Here is a 21,325-nt window from a genome sequence, read left to right on the forward strand (position 1 = left end):
TAAATGGCCACTTCATCCCCATCCCTGAAATATATTTCCTTTTCATTAGGCCTATAGGAAAAAAAAATAGATACAGCAGAAGGGTGCTGAGCAAACTAACGAAATTGAAAGTGCCCTGTGACTTTTGGATAGCACGGCCACCTTTTAAGCTTTCACTTTTGCAAATAGAATCTTCTTCTTATGGCAGCCTGCACGCGTGATTTCACCTGAAGCATTTGCTGAAGCTGGAATAAACCTCTTCGATCTGCTTTAATCTGTGGCTGCCAGGAGCGTCTTCTTTCTGTTTCTAGTTAGGCCATCCCCTTGCCAGTTCACCCTGTCAGCCTGCTTGGTGTGTTCGTCCTTCTTTTTCTCTCTTTTGAAATGAAGTTTGTGGGACTTCCCTGGTGGTCCAGGGGTTCAGACTTCGCTTCACCAGTGCAGGAGTGCAGATTCATTCCCTGGTCAGGGAGTTAGGATCCCACGTGCCTCAGGACCAAAACACATAGAACAGAAGCAACATTGTAACAAATTCAATTGAAGACTTAAAAAAAAAAATCCTAAAAATAAAATAATATGAGGTTTGCTTATTTATTACCTTTGGGGAGAAGGGAGGCATTGGTAAGCAGGGAAGATAATTCAAGATATATTTTAAAGGTAACAGAGAAGATTGAGTGGGCAAACAGGGGAGAAGCAGAGTGGAAATCAGTAGAAAGCACAGAAGGAGGCAGAAATCCAGGGAGTGAGGAAATAATCAGTTGCCATCTATTGTAACAGTCCTCAGTGTAAGTTTATTTTAAAGTTCTTTAATTTATTGAAAGAAGTCTCCCTTGTAGAGCAGCTGTTGTCGCTGAATGCGAATGATAAAGGGTGCTTCCTCCACAGCAGGCTATCTTAGGTCACAGGAACCTGGGTTCTGGCTGTGACTCTCAGACAAATCACTTAACCTCTTGCCTTCTGTCAGCCTCAGTTTCCTTTTTTGTGAAATGAAAGATCTTTTTCAGTCATTGTTGAGTTCTAAAATAGGTTCTTTTTTAGAATTTATCAGAAATGATGCCATTATATGGAAATCATAGGTGTTCAGCATAATGGATGATAAGGATTTTAGCTCAGGGATCTGCTCTTAGTTACAGTAACTCACTCACTGGATGAGGAGGGTTCATATTGTAGCCCCGTCAGTGATCCAGAAGCCCCAAACACGAGAAGGTAGCATTTTAATTTCAAGATGTTAATTTCATCCATATTCATTTAAGGGCCTAAACTCAGTGGTAGTTTCTTTTAACCTATAAAACATTTGGTGAGGCTGTATCTGCAGAGAAAAGAAAATTAGGGAAGATGGCAATTTCTCCGAAGCCGCTTTTGATGTTTTAAATATTTAACAGGGAGAGGTTGTCCAGAGAGCCTGGCTTTTTGCTCCCAGTCGTGTGGTGGCTGAGTGGATGGAAGGTTGTATAGACAGTACTTGTGCAGCTTCATTGTATTTAGACTTCTTTTTCCTGTAACAGTCTGTGATACTTCACTCCTTAAATAAGGAAAGTACTCGTGCGCCTCTTGCTTGTCCCGATGGTCAGCTGCTCGTCTGACTCTGGCTTTAGTGTCCTGACAGCCAGACTCTGCTCAAGGTGGGGGTTCTGCTGCTTCTGGCTCTTCTGACATTTAAGTGTAAAGGAGCACCACTGCAGGCTTTAAAAAAATATTCCAACTGTCTTATTATCAGGTGTGAGGATCTCATTTCACCCCCTGTTTCGATTCTCCCAGGGTTCCTGATTTTCTCACATTATTACCCTTTCAGAGAAGTTTCCTAATCTTCCATTCCTTGGCTTATTATCAGTTCTATATGTTTTCATTAAAAAAACAAAGTCAAAATATAGTATTATCTGTTTTATCCTTCTTGATTGGGGAATGCAAATAAATTTTTGAAACAAGTGAAGCTAGCTACCTCTGTAACACTTCAGTGTTTTTCGTTTAACTGGTGTATTTTTCAACCAGCATTTCTTTCCCTTTTGCCTTTCCTGTGAGTTGAAAAACTCAGCTTTTTGAGCTCTGGTTATAACACAGTGCTCACTTGTTGGGCTCGGTATGACTTTTGCCCTTAAACTAAGAGGCTCTACATCTCCATGATTCTTAAGTTCTTGTGTTGGTTTTTTACAGTTTTACTTGCTTCCCATGTGGACTTCTTGCTATTATAAGTGAGTCTGGCTGTAGCGGTCATGTTCTTCTCTCCAAATTGCTACACTGATAGACGGGAACACCTGAAAGTCCTCATTATTAGAAAAACAGCTAAAATGATCATAAGTAAAGTGCTGTTCTCTGAAAGAATCAGATCATCCTTTCATGACTTTGTTACATCAGCTTGGCTACTGGAATCTCTTTTATCCTTGGTTCTTGGAGTATTGTGGCCAGTTGAAGACTAGTGGGTACAGAAACCAAATCCAGGCAGATGTCATATATTTCCTATTCTGTTCAGTTTTTTGATGTCCTTTTCTTTAAGAGAGAAGTTCATCAACAGTATTTGCTGTGATTTGACCATGATTGAGAATGGAAACCAGTAACTTTCAAACTCATTTTTAATATACACATTGTATTCAAAACTGGCCAAAATTTTATAACATGTATAAGCTCTTCAACCAGGACCATTAACTAATAACTATTTCAGTATCACTTCCATCTTCACATTTTCATCTACCTTTAAGTTCCTTTCCTTTGGTCTCTGACTCTTAATTCTTCTCTGTGTTTTGTTTTCCAGATCAAATCCAGAGCAAGGCCTGTAACAGTCCTGGTTTCCACATTTGCTTAAGTGAACTTTGCTAAAGGATAAGCATTTCTGATACCAGAACCCGTCACCAAAACTTTAGAAACACTTGCACTTTCATTGGTACATTCTCTTATTAGCTTGACAGCTTTCCCTTTGATTTTTAGCTTCATTTTTTATCTCTGCGTGTTCGTGTTTTGATATCCTGTTTTAGAATTGTGATCTTGCATGTTCGTTCCCCGCCTTTCTAATCCCTCCAGCATTCTTTTTAGTTGAGTTGTTGTAAAAGTGATTGTCATTTGCATTTCTTTTAGGGTGTCTGTTCCGTTTCAGAAGCTAGCTTAGGGGTGGGTGGCCACTATGTATTTTGATCCCAGTACAACTCCTTTTTCTGAAATAGAAGCTGCCGCCCTGAATGTTCTCTGCAGTGTGGAATGGGTTACACTGAGGACTAAGCTCAGAACAGACCTCAGGCCTCCTGAGGTTGCCCATGTCTCCCCTCGGTGGCCAGCTTTATCCTCCACTATTCCTGTACATTGTCTGTGTTCCCGTCCGGGAGGCTTCATTTTGCTCACGAGGGAGGCTTCATTTTGCTTATGAGGGAGGCTTCATTTTGCTCATGAGTAGGCTTCCTCTGGGATCATCTGTCTGGACTCTATGGACTAACCAGCTAGAGCCAGGAAGCTTCCTTCATTTCCAGCTCAGGCAGAGGTGAGAGCAGTGCAGAGCCTGCCCTCCAGGTGGGAACAGGTCATGCCGACGGGACTTATGAGTCTGGTACGGCAGCCTCAGAGACTGGTTTTGGCACCTGGTTTTGTATTACATTGCAGGGTGGTTTTTTTTTTTTTTTTTTAATTTCATGGAGTCACTGAGCAGTATCATATTTGAATGCCCCAGCGGTAGCCAGTGAACTGGAACCCTTCTGGGTCACGACAGTGCTGTGCCAAGTCAGGTTGCTGCAGGAAGCCAAGAAGATAACTGAGTCCGTGACAGTGGAACCCAGGCTTCCAACTCAAAACACAGATTCCTGTGTCTAACCCAGAGCCTCACTCCCCCAGAGCTTCCAGACTTTATATATACATGAAGTTGACAAATGGGAATAGATTTGGTTGGCTGCTCACACAGTATTGTCGGTAGAAGTGGAAATTCCACAGAAGTGAATTTTAAATTAGTTGGTTTGTGGGTTTGAAATTAAGCTAAAGAGTTTAGTGTTTTTAATAAGAATCAAGGATCCTTTGGATACCATTTTTGCCAGAAGCCATTTAATTTCCTACTCATTACTTATCCTTTTATTTAAAATGATGCACTATTACAGTGAAAAAAACAAACAGAAAAAGTCTGAAATCTTTTCACCCTAATGCAGCATTTTGATTTGCATTTATAAAAAAAGTTCATACATTCAATTAATTATTGAGCTTGTATGTGTCAATACAGGACTTTCTCATTCCTGTGCACAGATGGGGTTTTGGAGCTATGTATCTTAGCAGCATATTTTTATTCTGCATTTTGTAACCCTCATTGAGTATAACTCCTGTCTCCTTGAAGTAATGGAATTTTACTGTTTACTAAGGGAACCCAGAGGCCCAGAAATTATACCTTGAAAGTGTACCAGCAGTAGAGCTAGCTTGAGAATTTAGTTTTCCTCTCCACCTGCATGCTCAGGTTTGTTTGCACCATTAAGAGGAAGTCAGAGGTTCTGGTTCATGTGTTTGATTTTTAAGTTTAATTAATTGTATTTAGTAATTAAACAGTGTGACTCTGATGCTGGAAAAGATTGAAGGCAAAAGGAGAAGGGGGCAGCAGAGGATGAGATGGTTGGATGGCATCACTGACTCAATGGACATGAATCTGAGCAAACTCTGGGAGACAGTGAGGGACAGGGAAGCCCAGCCTGCTGCAGTCCATGGAGTTGCAAGAAGTCAGACAAGACTTAGCAACTGAACAACACAAAAGTCTGTGAAAGGGAAAGAGAAAGTTGGTCGTTTACAAAATTGTTTATTTATTTCCAAAACCCAGTTTCATAGTTTATATTTGCGCTCCTTATTCTAGAATGTATTACTGAAGGCATCATGTATTTCTAGGGAAGGATCTCTCATCTCGGAGCCAAACAGATCTTGACTGCATTTTTGGAAAAAGACAGAAGAGGACCCCTGAGGTATTAAACCACCTACGATTGATACATTGTGTCTCAACACTGATTTTCAACTGTGTATAGAGCTATATATGTTTATTACTAATACTACTTTCCAGACAAAGTTACCAAAAAAAACTTTTAGAGGCTTCATACAAAGGCTCTTAATAATAACTGATAGATGATAATAACAGTTGATAGATTGCAAGGAGCCTTAAAAAGAATGTGTATTATCTGGGTTGTTTTTCCTCCTGATGTGTGGACTAGACTAACCTCGGGGAACACCTTTTGCCAAAAGCCTGAGCCAGAGGCGTGTTTAGAGAAAGAGCAGGAATGCTGGGGGCAGACTCTCGATCCTCTTTGTGGTTTAGGAGTATTTTCTCTAGTGATAAGGCTGAAACAGGAAACAAGCTGGATGGCGGAAGGAAACTGGGAACGTGGGGGAGGGAAAAACTGAGAGAAGGAAAAAAAAAGGAGTATCAGGAAGTTCAACCAGATAGGAACTAATGGAAATAGTTTTTTAGTGTCTCCCATTTCTTGCTGATTGTCAAATCTGAAAACTAACTTCTAAGCAGACTTTTCTTTTTTGGTTGGTTAAATTAAAAAAAAAAAATTATTGATTGCTTTCACATGAGATCTTTAGTTGCAGCATGTGGGATCTAGTTCCCTGACCAGGTATGGAAACCCGGGCCCCTGCATTGGAAGCCTCGAGTCTTGGCCACTGGACAATCACGGAAGTGATTGGTTGGTTGGTTGTTTCTCATTAGTTCTGAATTTTCATGTTCTTTTTTGTGAATTGGGCTGAGTTTTATCAGTGGTTTGCTAGATGTGGACTCTTGAATTTGAATTTCCCTTCCTCCTACAAGTCTCTGTCACTCTGTCTCCCCCTCCTCACCCGGACCTGGCATCACCATTCATGAGCTGAACTGCTTTCCCAGCCTAGAGTTTGCTAAGGTCGTTTTACAAGGAAGCACCTTTTGGTTAGCAGTAAAATTAAGCTAAGCCCACAAACAAGCTCATCAACACATTTTAGGTGTGTATTTTTTGGCCAGCAGTGATGACTTCAGTAATGTTTATCAGCGTGTTGACCATTGATTTTGAATCAAGATTCACAATAATCTCTGAGCTGGGACATTTGACCAAAGTCAGATAGATCAAATTTTGTGAAGATGTGTAAAATCTCATTGAATCTTTGAAAAGAACTCATCTGAATGAGAATTAACTTAGAGGCTGGGAACATGTAAACGGACCGCAAGTCTGACCTGAATCAAAATAAGAAATGCAGTATGGTAACTGTCCTGAGTTCAGGCTTGGGGTGCTTTAAGAGCAGCTGGAAGCAACAGGTGTTGGGGGTGTTTTCTGCACTGGTGACTGTATTTGAATGGGGTGCTGTATTTTATAAGAATGTGTTCAGAGCATGGCAGTTGGGCCGAAGCGATCTGGAAAGCAAGTTTTCCACAGGACTTAGCAGATGAGCAGTTAGGAAATTCTGCCTGGGCTACAGAGAGAGACCCTGACTGTGAACGTGTGAATGGTTTCAGGGGTCCTCTAGGAAAGGAACAGATTGGTTTGGTAAACTTCAGAGGACAGACTAGAACTGGTGGGTGAAATTCATAGGAAGATTCCTCCTCAGAGAAAGCAAACAGCATGGCTGGCAGAGCGGGCCAGCCGTGCAGGATGCGCCGCGTGGCTAGCTTCCTGGAGGGAGCCTTGTAATAGGTGAGCGTGAACTGTGTGCCTGTGAGCACTTCCGGGTGTAAAGTTCTCTGATTCTGGAGGAAAGCGAACACGAAATACTCACATTTGAAGTGGTACTTGACTTGAAGGTTTACGTTTTCCTAGACTACAAAGGAGAGACCATTACTCCGATTGCTCTTCCTTATCTTCAGGTATGTGGGCAATTTTGACTTTATCTACTTACCTCCTTTTTCCAGGAGATGGGTCTGAATTGTTTGATGTGTTTAAATAAGAAATGAAATAATGTTGAGGTGAAATAGCAGGCTGTCCTCAGAGGGGCCGGAAGTCCCGCGTGACCGCGCCTCCCGGCTCTCACGCGCGCTCGCGGCCACTGCTGTCCCCGCTGGTTCTGCCTGCGGCTCTGCGCTGGTCGCTCTGGCCTCCAGCCCCTCCAGTCCTCAGGAGGCCCCCGCCTTGACTCTGGGCACTCGGTGCCTGCGCTGCGTGGAGTGCTTGTCCCCAGCTCACAGTTTTGTGCAAATGTCGCCTCAGCTGGCCTTCCCTGACACCCTAATTTATAGCAGAAAGTACAAACAATAACAACAAAAATCCGTGATGCTCTCGTCCCCTCTCCTTTGCTTTATTTTTCTCCATAGCAGTTATCACCATCTGAGGTACTAAATAGTTTGCTTGCACCGTCCGTCTTTCCTTAGTAGACTGGAACCTCCGTGAGGGCAGGAGGTTTGTACTCCATACCATCTAGAGCCAGGCCCGCCATGGAGCAGGTTCTGAACGGAGTTTTTGTTGAATTGAATTCAGCTGTTGATCAAGGATACTTTAATCCTTGGGGGAACAACACAGACTAGGGCAGCATTAACACTACTACTGGGAGAAGGCAATGGCACCCCACTCCAGTGCTCTTGCCTGGAAAATCCCATGGACGGAGGAGCCTGGTGGGCTGCAGTCCATGGGGTCACTAGGAGTCGGACACGACTGAGCGACTTCACTTTCACTTTTCATTTGCATGCACTGGAGAAGGAAATGGCACCCCACTCCAGTGTTCTTGCCTGGAGAATCCCAGGGACGGGGGAGCCTGGCGGGCTGTCGTCTAATGGGGTCGCACGGAGTGGAACATGAATGAAGGGACTTAGCAGCAGCAGCAGCAGCAGCAGCAACACTACTACTGGAGAAGTTAGAAACAGCTACAGAGAAAATTGGTGGGCCCTTACCTGGGCCCAAAGGGCAGAAGTCTCTGAATAGACAACGCACAAAAAAGAATATGTACCATGAGTAACAGCTCTTCCCAGGCCCCAAACTCGAGTGCCAGTGGGTCCAGGCATGTGACTGGAAATGTGAGTAGTCTCACTTTTAAGATGACAGGGAACCAGGGAAACTCATAGCCTGGTCTGAAAGTGTGTAAGATTCACAAAATAATAACCATGATGATGGTGTTGGTGATCTCACAGGACGCACACTGCTAGTTTGTAATCCTTCACTTACCAGCAAGTGAGAAAGCTGGGCAGTGTTATGTACGCAAGAGTGGAATTGCGTAGTGGAGACTAGCTGCTTGCACTGTCTTGTTGAGTGTGTTTGGCAGTGTATACTGAGCGTGTCTAAGATGTGCTTCCTGTCTCCTGGCTGTGTGAATACTCTTATCTGTCCTCTGTAGGAGCTTGTATTCCTCTGATACTCCAAGTTCTCCTTCTCCATGCCTTGCCTGGCAAGGGCACAGAGAAGGGTAAGAAGCTTAGAAAACATGTAGCACCGAGGGCAGCTGCCTGTCTGCAGGTGTATAAATAGTGCCTTCAACCAGGTTCCTTGCTGGCCGCGTGTAATTCAGAGTGCGGGTGAAATCGTTCCAAGTGAGGAAGAAGCATTGCAGAGCGAGATTTTCTATTGAGCACAGCTTTTGATAAAAGCAAGAAGAGATAGGTATTGACTTTTTGGTGCCTGTTTTATCAGTGGTCTGTTAATCAACAGAGGATAAATTATTGCTCTTCAGAAGCAGGAAAGGATCCCCCTTGGCTTGAAGGCATTTCCACCCTTCTTTTCTTTGTTTTTTTCTCTTTATTGGTAGAGAATCTTTCCTCCAGCCGTTTGCTCCTTGGGGGTTTTGTTAAGGACTGAAGGGAAACTGAAGGGAGCTCTTTTGATTTATCTTCTATCCTTTCCTTTTGGTCACTCCACGGGGCTAAAATAGCCGAGTTGGCTTTAATATGTTGCCATTAGAGACCAAACATTAGCTGGAGTAAACCATCATGCCTCACAATGAAAAATGTCCCCTGATTGGCTAATTAATCAGTCAAAGGGGAATGACATGGCTCTCGGCTTGAGGGACTCGGCTGGGGAGAAACAGGCTGTTGATAAATGGTTTTCCAACAAATTCATATATCAAGGAAACTTAGTCATTTTTTAACTATAGTTTGTGTGACTGCAATTTTTTCCAACTTTTCCTTTTCTGCTGCTCTTGCTGTTTAGGCTGTGTTTTCTGTTGTTGATAGAAAAATATAGGATTTTAGATATGAGAAAATAAATGCTTTCTCCTTACTCGTGTCTGTTAGTCTGATTGCTTTTGATTGTCTAGGCTTATTAGGAGGTGAAAGAAAATCAGATAGCTGTCTCCAAAATAATTGATGGATTATAAATTTTCCTGCCTTCTTTCAAAGTTAAGATCTCCAGATTTGGGTCCATACTATCTGAATTTGAATCTTGGTTCCAAAGTAATGCACATAAGCTGCACTAAACATCACAATATCAATAACCTCAGATATGCTGATGACACCACCCTTATGGCAGAAAGTGAAGAGGAACTAAAAAGCTTCTTGATGAAAGTGAAAGAGGAGAGTGAAAAAGTTGGCTTAAAGTTCAACATTCAGAAAACGAAGATCATGGCATCTGGTCCCATCACTTCATGGGAAATAGATGGGGAAACAGTGGAAACAATGTCAGACTTTATTTTTGGGGGCTCCAGAATCACTGCAGATGGTGATTGCAGCCATGAAATTAAAAGACACTTACTCCTTGGAAGGAAAGTTATGACCAACCTAGATAGCATATTCAAAAGCAGAGACTTTACTTTGCCGACTAAGGTCTGTCTAGTCAAGGCTATGGTTTTCCCTGTGGTCATGTATGGATGTGAGAGTTGGACTGTGAAGAAGGCTGAGCACCGAAGAATTGATGCTTTTGAAGTGTGGTGTTGGAAAAGACTCTTGAGAGTCTCTCAAACTGCAAGGAGATCCAACCAGTCCATTCTAAAGGAGATCAGTCCTGGGCGTTCTTTGGAAGGAATGATGCTAAAGCTGAAACTCCAATACTTTCGCCATCTCATGTGAAGAGTTGACTCATTGGAAAAGACTCTGATGCTGGGAGGGATTGGGGGCAGGAGGAGAAGGGGATGACAGAGGATGAGATGGCTGGATGGCATCACTGACTTGGTGAACATGAGTTTGGGTGAACTCTGGATGTTGGTGATGGACAGGGAGGCCTGGCATGCTGCAATTCATGGGGTTGCAAAGAATCGGACATGACTGGGCAACTGAACTGAACTGAAACATCACAAAAAACAACATTCCTCAGCTATACACCTCACCTGTTTATCTCCTAAGCCTGTTTCTTACAGCACCTTCATTTTTTACATGGTATCTTATACAGTATTTATCTCTACATCTAAAGCACAGATCTTACATTGACTTTCTTCATGTGTTAGTTCCTGATGTTACCTGGACTTTCATTTTTGGTAGGTTAGAATTTAGGCCTTTTACTGCTCAAAATACTGATGCATTATTCTTATTATTTATTATAGTGTTATTTTAGTGTTTGGTGTTCATATTTTTATGACTGTAAATAGTGTTCCCTGCTAAGCCAAGTAGTGTACTCTTAACGACGTTTCTTTTCACACGTTTGTGATGGTTCCTGGTGGGGGCTGCTGCTGCTGCGGCTAAGTCGCTTCAGTCGTGTCTGACTCTGTGCGGAGTGGGGTGCAACTGTGTAATTTTCCCCATACCCTCTGCTAGCCACAGGGTACAAAACTTTCTGCCGTGTCATTTATGTCTGATGGTCTGTCAGCTCGGTGTTTTCCCCAGGACGCCGCCCTCCTCAGACCCTCTCGGCCTGTTCACTCTGGATTGGCCGTTGGATTTGCCTTGTTCCTATCCCTGTAGATGGTCTGCTCCACCTGGCTCCTGTTACCTGCTCTGGCCTGCATCCCACGCCTATCTCCTCACTCGTCTTCCAGCAGCTTTCTGAGAAGGCCTGCAGTTCTGAAAATCTCTATCAGAATATCATGGCAGATTGTGTGGGTATAGAATTCTGGATGAACATTATTTGCTTTCAGAATTTAGAGGGTATTGCTCTCGTGTCTTCTGATATCCATTGGCACTCTTCTTATTTCTCTCCATGACACATATTTATTTTGTTTATTTTGTCTTCAAGAGTTCTTAGAATCTTCTTAACCTTGGATTTCTGAAATCTTGTGGAAGTGTCAATTGTTGCATATTTTTATTCATCAGACTCTTGCTAGGCCTCCCAGTGTGAAGATTCATGTTATTCTATCAGTTCTGAAAAGTTACTTTTTATTCTTTGATTTTTTTTTTTTCTCTTTTGTTTTATCTGGAATCATTAGGTAAGTGGTGGACATCGGGTTATTCCTCAGATTTTTTCTTATCTTTTGTCTCCTATTTTGTTCTTTTGGGAGATTTTCTTGATTTTTATCTTCCAATTTTTCTATTAAAATTTTGAGTTTTGCTCTCATATTTTTAATTTCCCTGAGCTATTTTTCATCACCTGATTGTCCCCTTTTATTTACTTATCTTTAAATGGCATCTTGTTCTTATTTCATGGATTCCATACATATTCCCTTGTCTCTGAATGCATGCTGATATGAGATGTACAGGTTGTTTTTCTGTATTTGTCCCTTGGGCTCCTTTTCTCTCTTAGTTTTGACTTGTTTCTTTCGTGTCGGAGGAGTTCCCCACTCTCTGATGTTCCTTTGCTCTGTGCTCTAAGTCAGTGAGCAGCAGATTGAGAGCTGTTTGCCTCGGCAGCACTGCTCAGCGGCTGAGTTGTGCTGTGGAGTGGTCATGGCGAGTTGGCTTTTTCCTTAGGGAACCCCCAGAGGTCAGAATTCTTGCAGGCCTTGTCTTCCGTGGGTTCAGCTTCTCCAGAAAGGCGCTCTTGCCCCGAGGAAGCCTGGGGCGGGAGGCCACTGCGCGCACGCTCTGTCTGCTCGGGTGGCTGTCAGCCTGCCCTCCAGCTGCGGTCTAGCGGAGCGTCTGCGTAGCTGAGCCACCCAAGCTCAGTCTCCCTGAAAGAGCAAGCCTGGTGTCTCCTCACACATTTTTATTTTAGGGGGGGAAAAATGTCTGTTCCTCATTCTGTAAGTGGACTGGGACATTCAGCTAATAGTTACTAAGGAAAGAAGGTTAGAAACTGAGAGAAAGCCCTTTTGCATCAAAAGAAAACCTTTGTTCAAAATTTAACAACCCTTTTCTTCATTTATCAGTTCCAAATTGTAAGCTGTTCTATCTCAAAAGACTTGGGTAGAGGTGTTTTCGTATCCTGGCCCCAGCATTTTTCCGATTCTAAAACAAAAAACCAAAAGCTTGCTTTATTTGCTACTCAGATTTTCTTCCTCATATGAAGTGTCTTTAAACAGGGTTGGTCTAGAAATAATCTAAACTATAAGTTGTCCCTGGCCTCTCCTGTGGACTTCTTCTTCCTGCTCCCCCATCCTCTTGAGTATCTCCCACTCCCACATTCAGAACATGAACCTGGTAAGACTGAAGAGCCCCCACTTCAAAGTGAAGGAGTTTGTGTATTTTTTGTTAGTCTTCTTTCCCTCGGCTCTAATGAAAAGTGAAAATGAAAGTCGCTCAGTTGTGTCCAACCCTTTGCAACCCCATGGACTGTAATTCTCTCATCCGGAATATTGGAGTGGGTAGCCTTCCCCTTCTCCAGGGGGTCTTCCCAACCCAGGGATCAAACCGAGGTCTCCTGTATTACTCAGTTGGTAAAGAACCCGCCTGCAATGCAGGAGACCCCGGTCGATTCCTGGGTTGGGAAGATCCACTGAGGAAGGGATAGGCTACCCACTCCAGTATTCTTGGGCTTCCCTCGTGGTTCAGCTGGTAAAGAATCGGCTCTAATATTCACCTTTGTTATGAATTTTAGCACAACTCATTCGCCGAGCTCCTAGGTGTGTCATGGAAATGTGCAGTTCCCAACTCAGCCCGTAGCAGTGTGTGAGTGGATTGCAGAAAGTATTCTGAGCGTCCAGAAGTACACTGCTGTTGCTGTGAGCCCAGCGCGGAAGCCTCTTAGGCTGATTCCTGTGGCCGGCCAGCCGCCTCTGTGTGTGTTCTCCGTGCACACGTAGGCGGTCGTGGGCCATGTGTCTGGCCCTGGCTCCGTTTTCCTCTCCTGCAGAAAGAATGCACGGCGTTCTGCTGGAAGACAGGGGCCTCGCCTGCTGCAGGCCTGCCTTTCTCAGAATTATAATCGCTCTGTTGGGAAAGCTGTGTGGACACTAGTCATGATGATGAAGTGGAAAGGGTCATGAACTCAGGGACAAGAGCGTCTCCTCTTTAGTCTCAGGTCACCCTTGTGACCCCAAGCCAAGCTTTTAACTTCTCCGGGCCTGAGTTTTAGATGGAGGCATCGGCGGGGTCACTCCAGGTGAGAACAACTGTGAGTGGAGGAAGCACTACCCCAGGTTATAGGGGGAAACCTAAGAGCACGAAGCGTCTTTCTCATCATTGTGGATCTTATTTACCCTGTGTAGTTGGATCGTGAACTTGAGGATAATATTTGATTTGTTTCTTCCCTTTAACGTTCATATCCTGTCAGACATCACCAACTCTGCTGATTTTGTATGTTTAACATAGCTACTGCATTCTTACTGGTTTCCCATGTTTACTGAGGTCCTGATCATTATTGGCCCCGAATTTCTCTTGGAACTGGAGAAACTCTCCCTGACCCCAGTTTTTCTTCTTTTCAGAGTGTCCTGTTATCATCTGTTCTCTCAAAGTCTCTCTCTTGTAGTATTAGTGTCTTCTCAGTCATCGCCTACATCCCCCCGACACACACACACACTCACTCACTCACTCCCTTTGACCAGCGCACCAGACCCTCCACCAGCTCGCCCTGCTCTCCGTTGCTGGTGCAAATGCCTGCTTCTCCGAGCTGCACCAAGGACGGTCCCCTGCAGCCCCGGGCAGCGCCTGCCCTCTCACATCTTCGTGTCCCCGCTTCACTGCCTCCACTTTCATTGCCCTTGCCTGGTCTGCTCCGCCTGTCCGAGTCCTTCCCGGGCAGCTCTAGCCCTGCTCCTGCCATCGAGGAGGGAGGAGGGGACACACACTTGTTCAGGTGAGCAAGCACTGGACTTGAAGTCCTGGCTCGCTCGTGTGTTCCGCAGATTTTGACTAAATGCCTCTTTGCTGGGCACCAGTGATGCAGCCGTGGCAGGGCAGACAGGGAGTCCTGCCCTCGGGGGCCTGCGTCACAGCTGCACCTTCAGGAAGGGATTCCTCGCCGCGGCCTCTCTTCACCCTCCTCCGCAGCCGTTTGAATTTGCTCTCCCCGTGTGCTGCCTTAGTGAGTTACCTCCTCATTTTCCTTTGCATCGTGTCTGTCTCACTTCTCTCTTTAATTGTTTTTTAACTTTAAGATTTTTTTTTTTCACGCGGACCATTTTTGAAGTCTGCATTAAATTTGTTACAATATTGCTTCTGGGTTGTTTTTTTTTTAATATTTTGGTTTCTTGGCCATGAGTCCCGTGGAATCAGCTCCTCAGCCAGGGATAGAACCTGCTCCCTTGCACTGGAAGGTGATCTCAGCCACTAGACCACCGGGGGAGTCCCCGTCTTACTCATTTGCCCGTTAGACCGTGGCCGTGACTTCTGTTCATTCATAGGCCCTAGCCCACTATCTATAATAGTTGCCTACTAAGAAACTAGATAACTGTGAGTTAGTTGGTTTAATTAAATGCTTAGATAGATTGAACTTTTTGTTAATACTCATGGGAATCCAAATGTATCGTTTTAGTCACAGGTTAATTTTCCTATTTCTTAATCGGTAACTGTACTTAAGAATTGTTAAGCTTCTGGTTACTGTTTTTAAAATTACATTAGCAAAAAAAAAAAAAAATTACATTAGCAGAGAACAAAAGAATGAAGTGGTGGCGCGGCAAAACCCAGCTAGTCGTTGACAGAAATATCGGGAGTGCAGCGACTTTGCATATGTCTGGAAGTTTTCGTAATATAAAATCTGCCAGAGAACCCGCTCGTTGTAATATTCTTTAATGTTTATTTCACTCTGCGCAAAGAATGGTTGGATCATTTTCCTGGTAGGTCAGAATGTCATGGTCGTTCTTCAAGTGCAAAGTTGTTAGCGCCCAGCTTATTTTTGGCATAATGTGTCCTAGTTTGCTCCTCCCTCAAGTCCTTCCAAGTCTTCTTGTCATCTATGTTAATATTAATAGACGTCGAGGACGGAAGCCAGAGGAGAGAGGGAATAGGGGTGGATGAAGGATGCATGGCACCAGAGAGCAGATGTTTTGATTCTTTCACAGAACGTAATTTGTCTGTTTTCTGAGCTCTTCCTCCCCCAGTACCTAGAGTTCGGCCGTGGTCCTTACAGTTCATCATCCTGATGGCGAGGCACAGAGATGAGGTGTAGAGACAGCAGAGCCCTTGGTTTCTCCTGGGTCCACCCTCCTCTGTCTATTCGTGCCTGCTTGGAGTGTAGGGTAACTCTTAGGTTTTTGTCATCATTTGGGTTCTGGGAAAGAGACTTTAGTCCCAGAATGGGAACAAGTTCAAAAAATGGTGGTTATATCATCAGACTTAGGAGTGGAATGCAAAGGTTTTCCAGGCCTACAGTATCCAGATTTGATTAGTGATCCACAAGTGCAGGAGACTCTGGCTCAATTCCTGGGTCAGGAAAATCCGCTGGAGAAGGGATAGGCTACCCACTCCGAGATTCTTGGGCTTCACTTGTGGCTCAGTTGGTAAAGATTCCGCCTGGAATTCGGGAGACCTGGATTTGATCCCTGGGTTGGGAAGATCCCCTGGCTAAGGAAAGGCTACCCACTCCAGTATTCTGGTCTGGAAAATTCCATGGGCTGTATACATGGGGTCACAAGGAGTCGGACACAACTGAGCAACGTTTCATTTTCCACGAGTGAAAGTTGTTTTCATAGTGAAGTTTACCCTTGTATGTGCAGTGAAAACTTCAGAGAGAATTGTGTTTGTCTTGTGAGTTACTCACTGCGTAAAGTCTCAGAGGTTGGTCTCACCAGCCCGGGAGACTCAGGTGTCGTTGGCTCCCTGACCTTATTCCTGAAGCTGTTCTGTGTGCTCCTGGGGAGGGAGTTCCTCCGATTTACGACTTGTTCCTCTGCTTCCCCATCCCTCAAGCTCTTTATTTGCTCATTTCTCTGACATCTTTGGCTTCCTTTCCTTATCTTCACTGTGCATTTTCAGCTTATTCATAGGACAGAGTCATGGCTTGTCAGGCATTTAATACGTCTCTTACTTCCTTTTCATGTTGGAGGGACAGTGCTGTAAGTTGGCTTCATTTCCATGGCTCCCTTGCAAGATGCCATGTTTTCTTTACCACCCTTAATCTGTGACCAGCAGGGTCTCTCGTGGGGCTGTGATGAAATCCAGCCGTGGATTTCATGGTCCATGATAGAAGTGCTTTTATCTTTTAGTCAAACTTGTTTGGCTGGTAGTTAGGATTCTTGAGTTACTGATCACAGGCTTAGAACATCCAGGATCAGATTAGAAGGACAATGGATGTTCTATTTATTAGAAGGGGCTTGTCATAGTTCAGTGAGTATTGATTGTTTCAAAAGCCAGAAAACTTAGATGCAAATCCCCGTTCTGTCACTCAATCCTCTGTGTGACTGAGCAAATTGTAGCGTTTTAGAACAGAAAGGGACCATCTAGTTCTCCCCTTGACTTTCAGAAAAGGAAACTGAAGTCTGTAGAGGTTGGGCTCAAGCACAGGCTAGGTGAGAGGATTCCATTCTTCACTTGTGGTTGAGAGACTACACTGTTATCTGGCTACTTAATTGCCCTATGCTTCTGCTTCCTCATCTGGACAGTATGGATAAGATTGTGTGTGTGTGTGTGTGTGTGTGACAGAGAGAGAGAGAGAAAGAGCATTTCTGAGACTCATTCAGACAAAAAGCACATGTAAAGAGTGTCATTATCTTTCAAATGATAGGCAGTAAGTACAGACAAATAACCTGGATCATATTCATTTTCTTCTGCTTTAGCACATGAGAAATTGAGTTTGAGGTGCAGCTGTGTGAGTCTTCAGTCTTTACTCCTACCTTACTTCTCTCTCTGTAAGATGGATGAGCCCAGATTAATCCATGAGATTAGGAAGAATTCACTTAAGTTTGTGTGTGTTCTGGAATTCTATTTTTAGTAGCAGTATGTACATGAAATGTATTTGTCTCTATTTTGCTGAGCTTGTGATGCTAAAATGTAGCAGACCTCTGCCACGGATCCAGCGGGGCCACCACGTCAGCATAGGCAGAGTGCAGAGCGGAGAGGTGGGCAGATTTACTGTCCACGTGCTTTGTTACGTGGGTTCTGCTGAGTGCGTGTGTGACTGGAGGCTCTGGGGCGCAAGGACAAGAGAGTGGTGGCCTTCCCTCTTGAGGCTCGTGTCATCTTAAGAATGTGTGCTTTATTCCCAGCCACCGTGTGTAGATGAACTCCATTCTATTGCTTCGGTTAACCGTGACCCAAATCCAGTTCACTCACAACAGTGCTTACAGCAAAACAGCCAGAAGATCAATCCCGTTGACTCCGTGTGGCTGTTGCCGCCGTGCAGAAGTGGCAGTGACATCCGATCGCATCAGTGTAGTTTAGTGGCAGTGTTGTGTTGTCAGTTGCTCAGTCGTGTCTGGCCTTTGCAACGCACGCGCTGCAGCCCGCCGGGGTCCTCTGTCCACGGGATTCTCCAGGCAAGAATACTAGAGTGGGTTGCCAGGCCCTTCTCCAGGATGTCTTCCCAACCCAGGGACTGAACCCAGATCTCCTGCGTTCCAGGCGGATTCTTTACTGTCTGAGTCTCCAGGGAGCCCAGTTTAGTGACAGGGTCACCCTTACGTTGGCCACTGTCTTCACACATTTCCAGCGTCAAAGCAGCCACGAAACCCTAAGGCCCGTGCCAAGTAACAGACTCTTACTAGGTAATGTACCTGCGCCCAGGTACTTTGTGGCAGTGACAGTGTCAGTAGAAAATGTACTTTAAATTAAAACTGAGACGAACAGAAGTCTTAAAGAACAGAGGTGACAGATGGAAGAACGGTGTGGGTTAGCGGATGAGGCGCAGGCTTGCTGCAGACCTGGGTCTCCGTCTTCACTCAGCCCTGTGAGTTCTCTGACCCTCAGCAGGAGTTTTGCTAGCTTTCCAGGAGGCAGGTGGTGACAGGTAGCCCAGCCAAGACCACCTAGACTCCAGTTTGGAACAGGTTCCCTCTTCAGCTTTGTTGGAAGTTACCCTAGCTTGGGCGGAACAACGCTGCTTTTCCTAGTGACATTTCTAAGATCCATGTTCAAGCCCATACTCCTCGAACATTGTCCTCTGGCCCCTGTCGGCTGACCTCTCATCGCTCGGCCCCCGTGCGTGCTCAGGTGCGTGCAGACATCTTGTTCTGTTCACCGCACCCAAGCTGAGAGCGGCAGAGGGGGACCCCGGACAACTGTGGCTGCTTGCCCGTCTGCCTTTGGCTCAACTGTTTGTGCTTCTTCCTGCGTGCTTCCTCTGGCCTGGCCACTCGCCTGTGCATTTCAGAGCCCACCAAAGGTGGCCTTCCATAAGCCAGGCAGATGTGGCGGCAATGACCTGGAGTCTTTCACTGCAGCTGTAGAACACAGAGTAAGGTGGGCAGCAGAGCCAGGCTGGAGAAAAGGAAAGCAAGAGCAGACAGGCCCATTCATCTCCCCAGCAACTGCCAGGCTTCTGGGGCCTGAAGGGAACTGTTTATCCTGTGACGTAAAAGCAACAACGCTAAAATGCTTCAGGCGTGAACACACGTTTTGAAGTCCTGTCAGTTTTACTGAGACTATCTTACATTGATAACATATTCAAATATAGCTAATAGTATAAAACATAAATACAGGCCTGTCATACATTTATCTAGGCCTACCATCTTTTGAATTTTTTTCTTCTGTCCAAATAGTAGAATAGATTCCAAATGCACTGAAACTTAAAATATGGACAAATAGAAACCCTTTCTCAAATCCTGTCGTTTTATTCAGCTAAATCTTAAACATCATGCAGCACTTATTTTTCTAAGAAAATAGGAATAGTCCCCATCTCTGATTTCTTTTCTGTAAAAGTGTGTTTAGGTTTTAAAACACTGTCTAACAATGCATGTGTGATGGAAGGGGCAACTCTTCTTAGAGTAGAAAGTGAGGTACAGGCAACATGTGTAACTCAGCACGGATCATCCCTAACCAGACTAACAGCCGAGGAGAAGGGAGGGCTTTCTCACTGAGGCAAGCCTTTGTGGGGGCTGGGGGGAGTGATGATTGTTTTACTAATATCAAATAATTGTTTCTTGTGCATAATTTGGGGAAACCATTATTTTCTGAAAAAAGCTGACACTAGAGGGAGCTACTGAGCAGTGACTTATTTGCAGCCCCCAGACCTGCACCATATTAGTTGTAAAAGCAATTGATGATGATGTGGAAGGGTTCCAGCTTCCAGCAGCTTACTGCCAAAGGACTTCTCCTAAATACCCACCCAGCACAGCTTTTGACTTTTCATAATCAGCAGTCCCAGCTGCAAGCTTGAGTGATAATAAGAGATTTTATTTTTTCTCTTCTTTAATAATTTGGATTTTATGGTTTTCTTTTATAAATATATATCAATTCGAAGTATACCTTCATATTGACTTTTCCTTTTTGAACCACCTGCTATTTAAAAGCTGGTAAAAAAAATTTTTTTTGTAGCCACACTACCTCATTCATCAGTTATGTTTGGGGCAAATGGACGTGGGGAGGCCTGAAAGCCATCTTTAAATAAGGCCTTGGTGCTGACCATTACGCGTCTCTCAGTATTCCAGTCCTACGCACATGCGCACACTTCAGTGGGCTCTGAAAGCTTTACCCAGATCACACATGCTCTGGGAGAAGTTAATCAATATACAGAAACTACATTTCTATACACTAGTAATGAGCAATGAGAAAGAGAAATTAGGAAACAGTCCCACCTATAATTGCCTGAATAAGAATAAAATACCTAGGAACTTTGTAACAAGAACAAATTTAACCAAGGAAGTGAAAGACCTATAGTCTAAAAACTATAAAACACTGTTGAAAGAAGCTGAAGACAATACAAATAAATGGGAAGATAGCCTGTGCTCATGAATTGGAAGAATTAATATTGGTAGAGTCTTCATACCACCCAAAGCAATCTATAGACTGAATGCAACTGCTCTCAAAATACAGAACTGTAACTAGTAATCCTAAAATTTCTGTGTATCTACAAAAGATCCCAAATGGCTAAAACAATCTTAAAAAAAAAAAAAAAAGAACAAAGCTGAAGGTATCATTCTCGCTGATTTCAGCCATACTACAAACTGTAGTACTGTAGTCATCAAAACCAGTATGGTATCGGCACAAACATAGACACATAGAATAGAGAGCCCAGAAGCAAGCCCGTGTTTATATGGTCAATTAATTTATCACAAAGGAGCCAAGATTATATTATACACTGAGGAAAAGACAGTCTCATCAGTAGTGTTGGGAAAATTGATCAGCTGTATGCAATAGAATCAAACTGGACTACTTTCTTACACCAGATACAAAAATAATCTCAAAATTGATTAAAGACTTACATGTAAGACCTAAAGACTAAGTAGAGTAGCAGTTGTTGTTTTGGCTTAATTCATCATTTATAGTTTTTACACATTTTAGGAAGACTGAGATTCTTCTGACATTGATGTGTTAATGCAGATTTCTTCTCTCCACCAGAAACTGAAAGGACATTAGTCACTATTGTACCATTTCATAATTACCAAATAATTATGAATTTCTCTGTGACTGAAGGTATGCTACAAGTTTACTGTTTCTTTAAATTGTTAGAAATTACCAAAAGATGTCTTTGGAGCTTTTTATCGTGATGATGAAGCACTAGGAATAAAAGTGAATTTCAGATATCTTTGTTTTTTTTTAATATAAATTTATTTATTTTAATTGGAGGTTAATTACTTTACAATATGGTATTGGTTTTGCCATACATCAACATGTATCCACCGCAGGTATACACGTGTTCCCCATCCTGAACCCTCCTCCCTCCCTGTACCATCCATCTGGGTCATCCCAGTGCACCAGCCCCAAGCATCCAGTATCATGCTTTGAACCTGGACTGGCGACTTGTTTCATATATGATATTATACATGTTTCAGTGCCTTTCTCCCAACTCATCCCTATGAGGTACCATTTCACGCCAGTCAGAATGGCTGCGATCCAAAAGTCTATAAGCAATAAATGCTGGAGAGGGTGTGGAGAAAAGGGAACCCTCTTACACTGTTGGTGGGAATGCAAACTAGTACAGTCACTATGGAGAACAGTGTGGAGATTCCTTAAAAACCTGGAAATAGAACTGCCTTATGACCCAGCAATCCCACTGCTGGGCATACGCACCGAGGAAACCAGAATTGAAAGAGACACGTGTACGCCAATGTTCATCAGAGCACTGTTTATAATAGCCAGGACATGGATGCAACCTAGATGTCCATCAGCAGATGAATGGATAGG

General features: G+C 43.8%; 1 protein-coding gene across 1 annotated transcript in view; it reads left to right on the plus strand.

Moving 5' to 3' along the window:
* PINX1 (PIN2/TERF1 interacting, telomerase inhibitor 1) overlaps window positions 1-21,325 on the plus strand; it is a 65,140-nt gene that overhangs the window by 18,548 nt on the left and 25,267 nt on the right. The window contains exon 6 of the mRNA XM_005683534.3: window positions 4,813-4,886. Within this exon, the coding sequence (XP_005683591.2) occupies window positions 4,813-4,886 (74 nt within the window). The remainder of the gene's footprint in view (window positions 1-4,812; window positions 4,887-21,325) is intronic.

Source organism: Capra hircus, chromosome 8, assembly GCF_001704415.2.
Source record: "Capra hircus breed San Clemente chromosome 8, ASM170441v1, whole genome shotgun sequence".
Classification (NCBI taxonomy): domain Eukaryota; kingdom Metazoa; phylum Chordata; class Mammalia; order Artiodactyla; family Bovidae; genus Capra; species Capra hircus.